The 16,227-nt window shown below is 40.9% G+C and overlaps 1 protein-coding gene across 8 annotated transcripts in view; it reads right to left on the bottom strand.

The window, feature by feature from the left end:
• The window catches only part of SUPT3H (SPT3 homolog, SAGA and STAGA complex component), a 215,988-nt gene that overhangs the window by 84,216 nt on the left and 115,545 nt on the right, over positions 1-16,227 (bottom strand). For all 8 annotated transcript variants that reach the window (XM_083730706.1, XM_083730703.1, XM_083730704.1 and 5 more), the window contains exon 3: positions 1,130-1,214. In XM_083730706.1, coding sequence (XP_083586832.1) covers positions 1,130-1,214 — 85 coding nt within the window. The remainder of the gene's footprint in view (positions 1-1,129; positions 1,215-16,227) is intronic.

Genomic DNA, 16,227 nt, shown 5'->3' with positions numbered 1-16,227 from the left:
TCAGAGAACATATGTGACTACGCATGTGAGAGTTGAATGGGGTTTGCGTGCAGGAGGCACAGAGAGAGAGCCAATCTGAGTTTTGCATCTTTTGAATGTAGCAACTGGAGTTTTCCCCACTTTGACCTGTCTGTAACAGCACGGGCATAGCCAAGGGGACAGCTGCCCCCCCAACAATAAAAACCAATGAAAACACTTAACTAATTGAGGTTCTGCCCACCTCCAACAAAAGCTTGTGCCCCCTAAGCAAAGTCCTGGCTAATTTTTTTATTTTTTTTGTACCCCGCCCATCTGGCTGGGCCTCCCCAGACACTCTGGGCGGCTTCCATAGAAACCAAAAATACACTAAAATATCACACATTAAAGACTTCCCTGAACAGGGCTGCCTTAAGATGTCTTCTGAATGTCAGGTAGTTATTGCTTTGACATCTGATGGGAGGGTGTTCCACAGGGTGGGCGCCACCACCGAGAAGGCCCTCTGCCTGGTTCCCTGTAGCTTTGCTTCTCGCAACGAGGGAACCACCAGAAGGCCCTCAGCGCTGGACCTCAGCGTCCAGGCAGAACAATGGGGGAGGAGACGCTCCTTCAGGTATACTGGGCCGAGGCCGTTTAGGGCTTTAAAGGTCAACACCAGAACTTTGAATTGTGCTCGGAAACATCCTGGGAGCCAATGTAGGTATTTCAAGATTGGTGTTATGTGGTCTCGGCGGCTGCCCCAGTCACCAGTCTAGCTGCCTCGGTTTGACTCCTGCTGGTATTGGAATGAAATAGACAGACAACTGGCAGTGTTACATGCGCTTATAACACTTCTGCATTTGTAAGAAATCAATCTTTTAGTGTGGTAGAACCTACACTTTGGAACTGCCTGCCTCAGGCAGGTGCGCTCCTGCGCTCTTTTCAGAGTATGTTTAGCAAAGCCTACTCAGATATTTAGAATGCTAATGTGTTTTTAGTTTACTGCTGTTTCTAAATTGTTTTAATGTATTAATTGCTGTTATTAATAATATTGCTTCATTCTTTTTGTAAACAGCTTTGAGGTTTTCTACAATCAAGAGGTATATACATTTTATGAAATTAGTAAAATCAAATTTATTTTTTAAAAAACAAACAAAAAGAACAATCTTCTTACCAAATTAATCAGCTGAGTGTGGACAATGTCTTCCACCAATACTGCCGACTCGTGGAGAGGCCTGCGAGCATCTCCTAAGGAAAACCTGAAAGGCAATTATTTTGAAAGTTACTTAAGTGTTACGAAAAAGTTTTTTAAAAGGTATTAAATCACCGTGCTCTAAAAGAGTAGCAAAGAGGAGGTAAGGCACACAATACAAGTGGACTGTAAGATTATATCACATTACAAATTAAATATCACAACTAACAGGAGAGCTTAATGTGACCTTATTGCACAAATGAACTCCCAAGTACAAGTCAGGCCATTTTTTCATAGTCATAGACTGAACTGTAATTAAGTTTGGGCATTTATATCCCACTCTACTCTTCAACAGGTTCTCAGGGCAGGGTTACATGATCAAAATACACAACCAAAAAAGCAGAAAAAAATGACTTGGGAGTCGAGGTAGAAGGTGCATCAAATTAAAACGGTTTGGCCTGAGAAAATAAAAAGGCTGCAAACCACTTAGAAAAGCTCTGCTGCGAGTACAAAATGGTGTCAGAAAACTCTTTGCTTTCTGCCATCACGGTCAATAACAAACTCATCTGTGCTTGTTCAGACTTTCAGAGAGCTTCCAGCTGTCTGCCAACTTGCTTCATTGCCCTTAACTCAGATCTATACCAAGGAGCGCAGCAGATTCTGCTCTGTGGGGAAGGGCACTGAGGAGCTTCTATGTCAACCACCCGAGTAATCTCTCTACTCCAGGGCCATGGCAACCACAAGCTCCCTGGGGCTCATGGGGATTTCCACTGGACGTCATCAGCCACCAGAGGAAACTATTCTAACAGGCATCCTAATCCTTCAGAGAGGAAGGGCTGCCATTTGCCAACAGGAAATGGATCATGACAAACCATGAAATCACCCAGCCACCTTCCATTCTGCTGAGAAAACCAAGAGTGTGCCCTATTACATGCATTCTGCTAATGGGACAACTTTAGGGTTGTAGTGGTGGCCATCAAGACCTGAGTCACCCCAGAAAAGGTAAATGTGGCACAGATGTTGAGGTCTTCCAGGAGAACAACTTGTCTTACAGGTCCTCAGCATTAAATCTGAGATAACTTAGATCTGTCCAGGGCAGGATACTGCTGGGAAGTAAGGTGGGTGGTTCACCAGCAGAATCTCAAAGTGTCCCAACACAAGATAGGGACGCTCAAAACTGGCACCAACTCAGAGAGGAGCCTGGGGAAAGAATCCCTATAGATCTGGACTATGGAACCTTTTTATGTTAATTACTGCAATCCCTTGGGAGAAATCTTTCAGGAGCCACATAAACAAAATAAGTATTAATTAAGAAACATTAAATAAAAAATAAAAACCACTTTCCATATACTGAGCTATCTTTCATAACTGAATTAAATGAAAAATAACAACTAATGTCCTTACGTAAGGCAGAATTGCTGACAAAGTAAAGACTGATTCTGCATGCCTCATCATTTCCTGTAGGGCAGGGGGAGTCAATGTACAGATATTGCAGGACTTCAGTTCCCTTCATTCCTGGCCAATGGCCATGCCGGCTGGAGCTGATGGGAGTTGGGAGTCCCATCAGATATATAGGAAGGAGGAGGGACTGGACTGGAGCAGAACACTACAGCTGTAACATTTTTGTCAAGGAGAAAATTGTGGAATGAGGTTCTGTGGGGAGTGGCCATCACCAGGGGAGGGCATAGTGGACAAGAGGTGTCTTGATTAGCAAGCCAATAGCAGCACACCGAGTTGGAAGCTGCTGGAATAGGGGAGGGAAGTGGCTCTAGATGGGGGACAGGATGTGGATGGGGGTTGCAGAGGAACTGGAAAGTGGAGGTTTCATTAAATTTAATCAGAGGTCCTTCCACAGGCGTCTTCCACATCAATGCTGTGTCCCCCCCTGCAGTGAAAATCTTCAAGTGTAGCCCTAGCCACCCACAAGGCCACGCAGGCACACAACTCCAACAAGGTCCCAACATATAAATATGCGTTCAGAAAAAGAAGACGCGGTTTAATAAACTAACTGACTCGTCTAACACTCCACAGCTGAAACTGTTCTTTTCCTATTTTGAAAAGATGAATGGCCTAATCACCCAATCTGCTTCTAATGGTCTGACCAGTAGTACTAATCAGTAGCAGATCCTCCAAGTGTCTCTATTTTCCAGGGACGGTCCCAGATTTACAGAAGCCATCCCAGTTTCTGATTTGACCCTGGAATGTTCTACTTTTTCTTAAGGCGCCCCTATTTTCATGGGAGAAGGGTTGGAGGGAATGCAGTAGTACTACTGGACAGAACAAAGTCACAACATGGCTTTAAAATGTTGGCAATATAAAATGGAATAAGATCTGTCCTAAGAAGATTGAACTGACAGCAAGACATTCTCAGAAGCTCCCTCAAGGGAAAGTGTGTTAACACAGATAAACCCTGATTGGAGAATAGCAGTTATTCCAGCTGAGCCTCACTGCCAGCAACAAACATCAGAGAAAAGAGCATTTCAGGACAGAGTCCCCATCAGGGAACTCAGTTTTAGGAGTTAAAATGGAATAAACAACCTCACTCCATTGTGATTGTTGTTAGCTACTTCCACACTCTCATCAAGGTAGTTTGTGGAGTTCTTGCTTTTCTGTTCTGTATACAAATGGATCTAAAAGCATTTCAGTTTTCTTATTTTTAATCATAATGTTTGTGTTACTGTCTTTTGGTTTTAAAAATGCTTCCAGATGGAATTATTGTAAATGGAAAGAAAGTACTTCCTATGCCTCTGTAATATAAAATATGTTACCTTTTAATACCTTCTTTTGATCTGTCACATAAAAGTACCAATCCAAATGAAATACAGCAAATATGACAAAATAAAATGTTTTACCAAGTGTGTCAACAGAAAGTTATTGACACATTTGTTAAATATATGAATATGAACAATGCTTTTTTTTCTTAAAACAAATGCTTAGGGGTACCCTCATTTTCCTACTCATATGGAAATGAGGCCAAACGTAGATTCACAAAATGTTTGGGGGTATGAGTACCCCCTGCATCCCCCCAGAAAAAAGCACTCTGTGTGTGTGTGTGTGTGGAGAGAGAGAGAGAAAAATATTGCTGTGGAACAAAAAAGAAAAAAGCGAAAGACAAAAAGCGAAAACATAATTTTATATTAGGAATTGGCATTCTCCCAATAAAGCCCTTGATCTCAAGAGATCACATTATTATTAGGTACCTCAGCCATTTACTCCAAAGGTTTTGCCTATATTACAACAACAACAACAACAACAGCAATAATAATAGCATTATAGTATTCAGGATGGCACCAGGCTATAATGCTATAAATAACCCTTTTCTGATTATGTTTTCTGTGGTTCTGCCCAGGGACTTTATACATCATCTCTCTCAGCTCTGTTTGTTTTTTTTTAAAAAAATCTTCAGTACATGACAAAGCTGATTATTATTGCTCTTTCCTTGAAATTACTCCTTCTTAAGATTTCTGATATGCCCCCTCCTCATTCCTCCTGGTCACCTTCTCATCTCCTGAATATGAATTTGGATAAAACTGAAATTCACCTTCTCTCTTTCTCTCCCTGCCCCTGCACAATTAAGTTTGCTTTTACTAGGTAATCCCTTTTTCTCTATTTCTCTAGCCCATAGTATTTGTATTTAATTTAGTGAAATCTGTTTTTTATCATTAATTATCTAGGAAATTTGTACCAGTCTCTCTTTCAAAGCTACTCACACCAATTTGTTCACTCAGACTGACCACTCCTACTAGTCTTCGCTGCCTCTTCTATCAATTCTTCTTCCTCTGTCTTGAATTATTCAACATGGATAATTAGTTTCTTTTGCTGTGATAATTTCACACCTCTTTTCTGTTTACTTTCTTCAGTCATATTTTATTTAAACTTTTTCTACGAACCTTCACATGTCTTTACTATCTTTTCCTCATATGAGAGATAAACTCCGTGTCACAGTGCAGCTCAAGGATGTATTTAGGCATCTTTTTCCTAAATTTTAATTTCTATCTCAGTTCTCAGAAAGTCTGTGTTGTCTCCATCTCCTCCACCACCACTCTTTGGGTAAATAAACCTACTATTAGGTAGTTTAAGTAGTTTTCCTGTAACCAAAGGTAACAACTTTATGATGAAATAACAGGCTTGCTTGCAGGGGAGGGGTTGGAATTCAGGTTTATTACACACAACTATAAGCTCAACTGGATAAAAGTTGTTATAAGAAGTCTTCTCTGCATTTAACACACTTGTTTTAACATGTCAATTTTTCAACACTGAAACATAAAGCACAATTAACATGGAAAAACTATTTCTCTTCAAGTCACTATATGAACTAGTAATGTATCCATTGAATCTAACTTGATTAATTACCTTGCACATTCGGGGATGTAGCCAATGCTAGTCCGATTCAGAGTAGACTTACTGAAATTAACTTAGATCCATCATTTTCACTGGGTCTACTCTGAGAAGGCCCTAACCCACCCCCACCCACCCAGTTTTCTACCTCTTCATTGCACCCAGTATAAGGTCTTTGCTTGCATGCTGCAATCTTTGGTGGTATATAAATGAATGAATGAATGAATCATCATCATCAAACTTCAAAACTTGACTTCGCAGGAGCATGCGAAAGTGCTGGCTCCCAAGGAGCTTATTTCAGCTGCTCAACCCCTCCTAGGCGTTTTTGTTCAGTGTGGCTAACCATAGGAAAAACCTTGGCTATAGTTCATGGTTAAGTAGGCAAGCTGTTAACCACGATCCCAGGTTCAGACAACATGCTAAGCCAAACCTTGGTTTAGTTGCCTGGCTGCAATGAACTGAAAAGAATGTAACTGAAAGTATCATTAAAACAAGTACTAATTAGTTCAGAAAAATGATAAAATGCTAGAAAACTATTCAGTTGTTGTTGTTAGGTTGAGAAATCTACTCCATGTATTCCCAGCAATTCTGGCCTACTGGAATCTGGTTCTGCTGCAGGTTTTCCTTCTGAGTCGAGCTCCGTCAGCAGAAGCTCCTGGCCAAGCAGCCCTGAAAGGTTCTAGCAGGCCTCCCTTCTGGGTACTTGTTTCATTCTGACACGGACAAAACAAAGCCAATCTCTGCTTAGACCACTTCTCTACATTTGTCTGCGGACAACTTTATACTAGCCGCCCCATCACGTTCTGTACGTGTGTTCTGTACATAAACAGTAACATACTTGCTTTGTTTGATTTATACCAACCTAAAACAGGAGCAAGCAGTACCTCAGTCACCCCTAAAAATGGTTGCATTTCAATTTAAGCACTTTCAGTGTAAATTAACTGTATAAATCCACTGACTGACAAAAAACATATAACATAATTCAATCCAGTTGTGGGATCTAATACGTTCCATTTGGCACCGACAGCTTCAGTCTGGATCAAGAAAGAAACGAGACAATAGACTTTCTAGAGTATTCAAGCTGGATTGTGATCAATCATTTCTGTAAAATAAGGAATACGTTTGACTCAGTCTCAACAATACCATTCAGTGATAAAGGAATTTAGCAAGCCCAGAAAAAAACGAATGTTCAAATGTTTCTCTCAAGGGAATAGGATGAAAAAGAGATAAAGAAAAGAGGAAGTCAAAACGTAATCCCAGTGTATACATGGTAAGTGTTAACTAAATGTGGAAATCCTAAACTATTTTTTCAGTCTAAATTAAAACTGCAGGAGTACTTTAATAGAAGCATAAATGCTACAAAATGCAAGTCTTTAGCTATTTAGGCACCACTTTCAAACATTCTGTTCAAATTTCTGACAATAAATTAACCAATATTTTAAAGCAGTAGAACTTTACAAAAGACACAGAGGAGATTGAGTTAAATGTTGTTTTCGAAGACCACATCCTTAATTGGATACTAAAGAACAAACCCCAGTTTCCAGCCATGTAAATGTTCAGTAGAAAACACAGGAAGATATGAACACTTCTGGAAGTAAATGATGTAAAATGTCTTTCATTTAGGCGCTATCATTCGGAAGATAAAATGTTCAGGAAGCTTTCTACACACACTGAAGGCCACACACTAAGGCACTCACATAATTAAGTTTTGTTGTTTTGCTTAACTCTCTCTCATATACACAAAACTAGCTGGAGGTCTCATTTCGACGGCCGGAGTGCCTCCTCTTCTCTCCAGGCTGCCTTGCCACTGCCAAGTGAGCTCCTAAAGCTACAACTGCTTCAGTTTGCTTGGCCCTTGGCCCTCGATGGCTCAGTGGATCTGTATTATTCTTGCAAGTGTGGTCAGCTGCGCCAAGTGTCACGCCATGTGGTGTCCGCTCAGCTGATTTATCTCATAAGGCTGATAGGATGTGTGCAGATTGCACACAAGCCTGCTGTTCTTACAGGCAACCCAGTCACTCCTTTTTGTATCCCTTGACTTTCAGACCAGGGTATCCTGACACTGGCATTTTTAAGAAAATCTGAGAATACCACCAAGGGGCATTCAAGCAATTTGTTACAGTAAATTGGAATTAGCATATTCATTAAAAAAGATGTTAAACAGTCAATGGACACAGATTTTCAAAGCATACCAACAGCAGGTTTCACTACTTAAACCTAGCCTAACCATTCAAGCTACTCATTCTAAAAGCATGAATGAAAACACACAGAACTCTGAGAATGTAGTGAAGCTGGTCAAGAAAAGGGGGAGATTTTGCCTGAAGAAGTGGAGGTGATATCAGAACAGAAATGGAAGTTGCTGATTAGAGCCAACTTGTCAAGGCAGGAGAGGTTGTCAGTGGAAGGAGGTGGACTCTTGGGATTTGGAAAAGGTTTTGGCCAAGAATAAGTCTTAAAGAGGATGGGCTAAGAGTAAAGTAGGGAGGGGAAGCAAAACACAGGAGGGAGCGGTTGGCCAGCTGGTGGGCTTTCCATAGCTGTCAATGTTTCCCTTTTTTAAAGGGAAATTCCCTTATTCCGATTAGGATTCCTCGCAAGAAAAGGGGAAAGTTGACAGCTATGGGGCGTGTGTGTGTGTGTGTGTGTGTGTGTGTGTGTGTGCATTATAGGACCTGTCTTTATTTCTGTGTGGAGATTCCTTGACATGATGGAGGTGAGGGCAACGGAAAGTGCTAGAGGGTTGGGAAGAACACAAGGTTACATAAAAGTTCCTGTGCTGGAAAATGATGTCTCTTTGGGATCCAAAAGTATTTGTAGATGCTAAAGCAAGAAAGCAGCTGTTTTTATGCCCCAGGATGGGGGTTTAATGATTAAAATGAAAACTAAGATTAACAATCCCATTTTCCTGTCTGTTGGTCAGGGTTGATACACCTGGATTAAGAGGTTACAGCCTTGGTTAAAGGTCTTGCCTCTTTCTGGGTTACCATAAGGAAGATTAACAGTAACTGGGACAATATACCGTATGTTGCTTACCTCTAACATGGGGAGCTTATTTTTTATTTTAACAAGCAATTCTGAGAACAAGCAGAGGAAGCAAGAAGGATCAAGGTTCCCATCTTAATTTCCACAGGCGTGCTGACATAGGCAACATTTCAGAGTACATATTCCGCCTGGCATTTGGAGATGGCTCAGGCTACTACTTTGCCTTTATGTGACAGGAATTTCAGCCTCCATAACTTTACCTGCAAAAGTTATCTGGAATAAGCTGAACTGATAACATTATGTTGCCACAAAGAGCTCTGTAAAGTTTTGCCTATATAGCAAACTATTGGGTTGTTGTTTTTATTTTGATTATGTATTTTGTGGTTTTATATTTTGCTTTTATTCTGTGAACTGCCTTGACACCTCTGGGTATAGGGTGGTATATAAATAATGATGATGATGATGATGATGATAATAATAATAATAATAATGCTTGCTTTTGCACAATAGGAAATATTGGATTCAATAGTTTGATGTCTATGGCCGATTTGAACCTGTATTGCCGAGACCTATGCTGAATTTATGCCAAGACTTTTCACCAAGCACTTTGCTGGTGCAGATTGACTGAATCGTCTTGGAGTCTTTAGCAAGGATAGACAGCCCGTGCTCATGAGTTTATAAAATAGGTTGACTTCTAAAGAGAACAAAAATTACTAATATTTATTTCCCATCTTCAATAGCAGCAGCCAGCCACAAGAACTCTTTGAATCCCTTGGAAGAGTAATCTTAGATTTTATAAGTAGGATAATCTACACCAGCAGCCTGCAGTATACTAATGGGTGGAATATGCCCTACTCGGCTTTAACCATAATTTGTCAAAGAAGCCACAGCTGCTCTACTGATGTGCTTTGCAGAAGCAAAGGACTGGCAAGGTGTCATTGCCTCACCAATGCCTTTGGCAGCTGCAGAAAGAGGGCAGAAGACACTTATACGCTTCTCCTCAAAGACCTCTGGTTGCTCTTGGCTGAACTAAAAACAGTCCTGCAGCTTCTCTTTGTTTCCAAACAGAAGCCCCATCGGCTGTGGGCATTCATATCATGGCTGATCAATAGAAATGGGTCAGTAGAACTATAATATTTAAGTTCAGGTATTTAAGGAGTTAAATAACTTCTGCAACAAAGTTCTCCACTGTAATAAAATTAAGTGATTATCAGAGGTTTGTATGGGCTAAAAATATCTTAATATAGTTTTAACTACTGTAATTAAAACCATTTCCTAGAGAAAATAACTGAAATATTACATGATAAAATTGTCAAGAGAAACAGCTTATTTTTACATTAATACTCTACAATACTTTCTTCAGCTTTCAAACAGAATACTTAAGTGTGTGTGTGTGTGCACACGCGCACACACACACATGCCTGGAAGTATTTTGTGGCAAACATTATAAAGATAACAGAACAGAGAAGGTCTAGTTCAATCCATTATAAATACCTCATTCTTCCTAAAATCACAAAAAACATATTTAAAGTTAAGAATTCAAACATGCGTCTTCATTTAACTGCAATTTGGCAGAAATTTTGGAACAAGAAAAGAAGATTTTGAAAAAAAATACTTTAAAGTCACTTGAGTTTTGATCAATTTGCTACAAAAACAAAGACAGAAAGTTTGGAAGATGACTGCATCTATCAATTACACTTTGGTTACTGAGCGAGTCCCTCAAAGCTCAAGAGCTATGTCATTTGCCTTGAAGCATCGTTTGAGGAGGGGCAGGGGGAATAAATCACTATGAAACAAGCAAAGTTGCTGTAAATCTAGTAATAACCTGTCATTGTTACTTTAAGAGAATAGGGAGAAATTATATAGAAAACGTTATCTTTTAAAATCCAGATGCACAGTAAACCTCTCCCTGCCCTGTATAATCACTTTCTGACACAGCATCATATGGAGAAAATAATTGCCTATCAACCCTCCCTTCTTGGAAATCTGCTGCATGGGAATTGCTGGGGACCAAAACTGGCTTCTGACTGTAAGGGTCAGGAAGGCATTTTTCACTGAGATGTCTCATTGTCCTTGAAAGCCTCAGTTTTTCATCTTCTCGTCATGTTCTGATGCAACTTGGGCAGAGAGGGAGTAAGAAGGATGGCCAAGAAGATGCCTTGTGCCTGTCCTACAGTTGAGAAGCAGCAAGAGCCACATAGTACAGGGAGGGCAATTGCCAGTGTGCCCTGATCTCTGCCTCAATCCTAGTCTCCTCTACCAAGCAGACAACAGTCAAATGTCCTTCTTTCTCACTGCCAAATTAAACTAGATGTGTGTGTGAGAGAGTGGACTGTGCATGTTAGAATAAAACAGGAACCCATTTACACCCTGGGAGCAAGCCCTCATTTTTTCTTCCCTACAAGCACATAGGCATTTTTTTTATTAACATCAGAAAGTGACCTTGGACCAGTGTTTGAAATTTGCGAGCTGCCAGGGACATTTTGCACATGACTATCAGCCACTTGCAATCAAGCGAAGATGCCTGGGCGCCAGGATCCCACCTGATGTCTTGACCATCTGGAGATGCATTTCTGGGGGTCCTTGGATCCTGACTATTTTCACACACTAGCAACACATCCTGTAGAATTCTAGTTGTTATATTCATCTGCACAATGACTGGCCCAAAATGGCAACTAGGCAATCCGTGTGGTGCCTAGCTTATATATCTGAGTTTCTAACACTCCCTTGGGCACACAGCACCAACTAGACTCCTTAGAATAACCAGTATAAGAAAATGTCAGGCATACAGAATTTTTTCCAGTGTTTATACTGTGTACCTTAAGGAAGCTCACCACAAGCCAGTTCCCAGGAACTGAGTGGGCCAGATCTGCATATTATGCAAGCTGTTTGCTAATTATGCAAAACAAGTGGTGTGTTACGCAATCCCAACCCTCTGCTTTCCCACTCAAAATCATTCCTTTGAAAGTTGTTCTATAGGAAGAAAACCTATAGAAGTATTCTGAAATACTTTTACATGTAACCCTCAAAGGTTGAATAAAAATGTAGACAATTATATATTGCAGGAAATGTAAGGCTTCTCTGAGAATAAGCCCCAAAAGTCTGCTGTCAGCCCAACAAAGCTGCCCTTGACTTGCTGTTGCTCAACTATAGCTATGCTAACACTGGATTTGTGAACTGCTTTCCATGCAGCCACAATCTCTCTTGCTCTAAGGAGCAGCAAACAAACAAAAAAGGCTGCAAAATGAACTAAGGTGGTTCTTCTCCAGACAATGTGTGCCACTCCAGACTTTTTTGGGGGGTGTATGTGTGGATATCACCGTTTCCCTAAATGTCAACAATAGCTATGGCAAAACTCATGGGCTGAAAACACCAAAAAGTGGGAGCAGACAAATTTCTCATGAAATGAATGTGCAGGGTGCCTTCCACACACTTTGCCTGAGATCTGGGGATCTACAAGAGTCACGACTTGCATTTTTATAGGAAAGCTGGGAATCTGTGCCATCCAGTGTTGCAACCTGCCATGGGGTGGCATAGCTAGAATCCAGGTCTCCCGGGTGGAACAGTAGAGCAATCCCACCCTTAGGAATTTTACTCAGGAAATTCCCATTACTTTTCCTACAGAAAAAAACAGTAAAAAGATTTGCTGTAAAACACTGCAAGTCATGAAATAGTACCTTATAAAATGTAGCCACTAAACAGTAAACCTCTTGGAACTGAAAACATTGACACTTTCTATTAAAAGATTCTTAGCCACAGGTCACTAAATATTTACGAATAATCACTTCTATAATATCTCTCATTGTCTGGCTCATGTGTGAAGTTTTTATGTACCTAACACAGCTTGCAAAATGAAATGTGCATTAACTGGGGTTGCCGGGGGGGGGGGGGGAGAGACATGTTTCTAGGCATAAACCATCCGTTCTTCCAAATAAAACCAAAGATGCCCTTGATAAAAGACTAAGACTAAATAAAAATCCTGGTAATTATTCAGAAGACAACTTTTATATGTATACACAGTCATTTTCTCTTTTTTAAAACTGAACGGTTTTTAAACAAAGTATGAAAGTAGAGCTCATGAAGGAAGACACGAACACGTTGCTTCCCCCACAGCACCCAACCTTCGTGCAGGGGGGCCATGCATAGACCTGTGATTGGAATGCAACTGGTTTTGGTTTTGGCAGGCCAAGAGCACACAGTGGATTCTCTTATAAAAGTGTGCACTAAAATAGGCTCACCCTGCTTTACAAATGTACTATTAGTTGTTTGGGTCCATTTTGAGAAACAGTCCCAATACAATAATATAGATGAGTGTGCACAGAAATGTGTGTGTGATTCTTAGTTGGGTATTTGTAGAGTAGAGGCAGTGATCCCAGTGCATCAGATTACATCATGTAATGTTTCTTCTAACGGCAAACTAAGCTGATGAGTGCCAACAGAATTGTAGCCAAAATGGGGTCACTGAGAAGCAAGGGAGAGGTACCACAATGCTCAGGTGAACCCTAAGAAGTGCAGAAATACATAAACAAAACAAAATACCCAGGATAAAAAAAAGTTGAGGGGAAGAACCTCAAATGAATCTAATGTAGTATGAAAGAGTGGGTGTCTTGAATACAGTGTCTTTTGCACTCTGCAGCTGTTTTCTATGTTGTCATCAACAACTGAGTCAACAACTCATAGTCAAACTAAAATACATGCAGGTCCAGCTTACTGAACCCAATGCATTCCCTGGACATACCTCATTAGGTGAGCGTTCACATAACAAGTTGATGATGTCCATTGATTCCTATGGAGAAATTTCTAATGTTCCCAATCACCGAATATTGACTGCCAAAAGCCAGAAAAAGAATAAATAGGAAAACACAGGGGGGAAATGTTCTCGGATTTGACTGATCACTCCTCCCTCCCTCCTTTCTTCAACCAATGAGCAAAAGGCAAACAAGGAAGTAAAAATGCCCTCTGTTCAGATATCTGTCTCTGTGGTGTGTGTAGTGAGGATAGGGCACAAATTCCTTGTATTCGGATAAGTGGATTTTTGGGACGTGTGTGTACGTAATATTTCCCCTCTGTGGGGACAATTGCAATTCAGCACTAAGTAAGGATAGGGGAATGCTTTTCGATGGAGATGATTGAACCTATACAGAAAGTGAAGGAATTAAAAGTAGCCTGAATTCAAAAGCCAATATGGTGAAGTGGTTAGAGTGCTGGACTAGGAGGGCGCAGACCAACGGTCAACTCCCCGCTTGGCTATAGAGCTTGCTGGGTGACCTCTCTCAGCCCCATCAACTTAGCAGGGTAATTATGATAATGAACAGAGAGGGGGAAGAACCATGCAGTCTGCCTTAAGCTCCTTGGAGAAAAGGCGGGGTAAGAATACGGCAAGTAAAGAAATAAATTACAAAACATTTCCATTTTAGTTCAAGCCAAGGGATTCCTGTCATGACTCCCCCACATGCAAAGCCTGGACAATCCATTATTTATTGTTGCAGATACATGTATTTCACTCTCAGAGTCCAGAGATTTCCTAGAGGCTTTCAATTCAGGAGTGGGTAACCTCTGGCCTGAGGGCCAAAATCATCTGAACGTTATTTGTGGTAAAAAATTCCTTTGCAGGCTTTCCCTGAAACCGCCTGGTTATTTGTATAGATCTATATCCTTACAGCATATGTATGATTTCTCGCTTTACAGGTTAGAGGGGGAAGAAACTGAGGACCTGCCCACGGAAGCTCCCATCTCCTTTCCCCTCTCACTGCAGCAAAAGCAGCTTCCTAAGCACGAGATAATCATTCTGCATGTGACAAAATGATACAGAGCTTATCTAGCCCCGCCCCCCGCCCCCCATGCACTCACACAAAGGCATTATACTATCTGTGAAAACACTGGGAAGAAATTTGAGCTCTCCTATCATGAAAAGGGAAGAGACAGACAACACTTGTATGTCACATGCCTAGAACACCCATTAGGGCGTGAATACAGGGAAATTTAGGAATATTGCTCCATTTGCCTATTGCCCTTCCTTCCCGGCATCTGGACACGCCATGCCTGAAGAAAGCCACATCCTGAGCCACAAGGTGCAGACACCTGGGCACGCTCTTCAGACAGGAGAACAGCTTTTAAATTTGATAATGTCCGGTAGACATCCTCAACATTTGTATAGTGTTTTTTAACTATCAAAACTGAAACATCCTTCCAGAGCCCTATTGCCATCAGCTGCCAAATGCAAAAATCCCATGGCTCTTTTGACAGCCTGGTTCTGTCAAACTGAAAGAGCGATCAAAGTCCAGAATGGCCATTTCCCCCTTCACTTCTCTTGTGTAGCCACTAATACATTTCCTATGATTTCACTGCCATTCCAGTTGTCAGAGTGAGGATCTTTCCTTTAAAATTTAATTGCCAACCTGAAATAATAATAATAATAATAATAATAATAATAATAATAATAATAATAATAATATAATGATGATGATGATGATGATGAAGAGGAAAACATAAATGAGCCAGGGTGGCATAGTGGATGGGAGTGTCAGACTTAGACCTGGGACACTGGGTTCAAATCTCTGCTCATCTGTCACCCTCACAGGAAGGCCTCACCAGGTTGCTGAGAGGATTAAATGAAGAGATTGCAGTGCTGTTGCCCTGGGAGCCTTAGCATAGCAAGAGGGTGGTTACAAGTGTAATGCTCAATTACAGTATTTTTTCAGATTTTTTGTAACTATCATCACAGAATGATTGGGACTGAAAAATAGTGTGCCTGGATCCACTTAATAAACACAGTGGTACCTCAGGTTAAGAACTTAATTCGTTCCGGAGGTCCGTTCTTAACCTGAAACTGTTCTTAACCTGAAGACCACTTTAGCTAATGGGGCCTCCTGCGGCCGCTGTGCCACCACCACACGATTTCTGTTCTCATCCTGAAGCATCTGTAACCAGAGGTACCACTCTATGCCTGAAAGATTTTTAAATTTCTAATTTCGTTTGTAACTGGAAAGTATCAAAACTTGCTAACCTGGGTAAACTGACCCAAGAATGTGTTTTGTTTTCTAGAGCACTAATGGAGCCCAAAAGAACTACAGATAATACTACATAAATTGGATAATTTTAAAGCCGCTTACTGAACAGGACATGGCATCCTACTTCCAAAATCTAGGAAACAACTTTATATTCTTGCCCTCTTGTTATTTTAACCTGCCAGGGAGCAAGATGACCCATGCTTTAGTAATGTCTAGACTCTTAATGTGCTTAATGTTATCAGCTGTTTGCACAGGACCACAGACTGAAGTGATGCAGATGGGGCTCTGAGCAATACAGTAATTGGCATTTCAGCATCTTTTGAAAAGTAACCCAGAAAACAAGCACATTGTGATAAAATACTAGAACCACAATTTTGTGCTCTGAAAACTACAACATTCCAGAATACTGCATAATACTCATGCAGCTTCACTGCCAAAATAACATTTCTTGTGGAAGGTTAGAGCAACTGAGGCAATAAACCTGTGTCCAGACTGACTGCATGCTCCTCCGTGCCCCCTGCATATGGAAAACTGCTGTGTTAGTGTCAAGACTAAGCTACAGTCATGCAACCATCAATCTGTGGCCTGAAGTGATAGTTTGGAAACAGGGTTTTGCCACTTCAGTGAGCACTAGGCCTCAGGCATCATACAAAACCAAGCATTTCCTGATGTCTATGAAGAGAGCTGCCACTACCGCTTGACTGTATTTGACCATTTTTCTGCTCCTTTCCCCTTATGGGGTATCCAAGA

This window comes from Podarcis gaigeae (genome assembly GCF_964106915.1).
Source record: "Podarcis gaigeae genome assembly, chromosome: 3".
NCBI classification, from domain to species: Eukaryota; Metazoa; Chordata; class Lepidosauria; order Squamata; family Lacertidae; genus Podarcis; species Podarcis gaigeae.
This window is presented reverse-complemented; position numbering and strand designations above follow the sequence as displayed.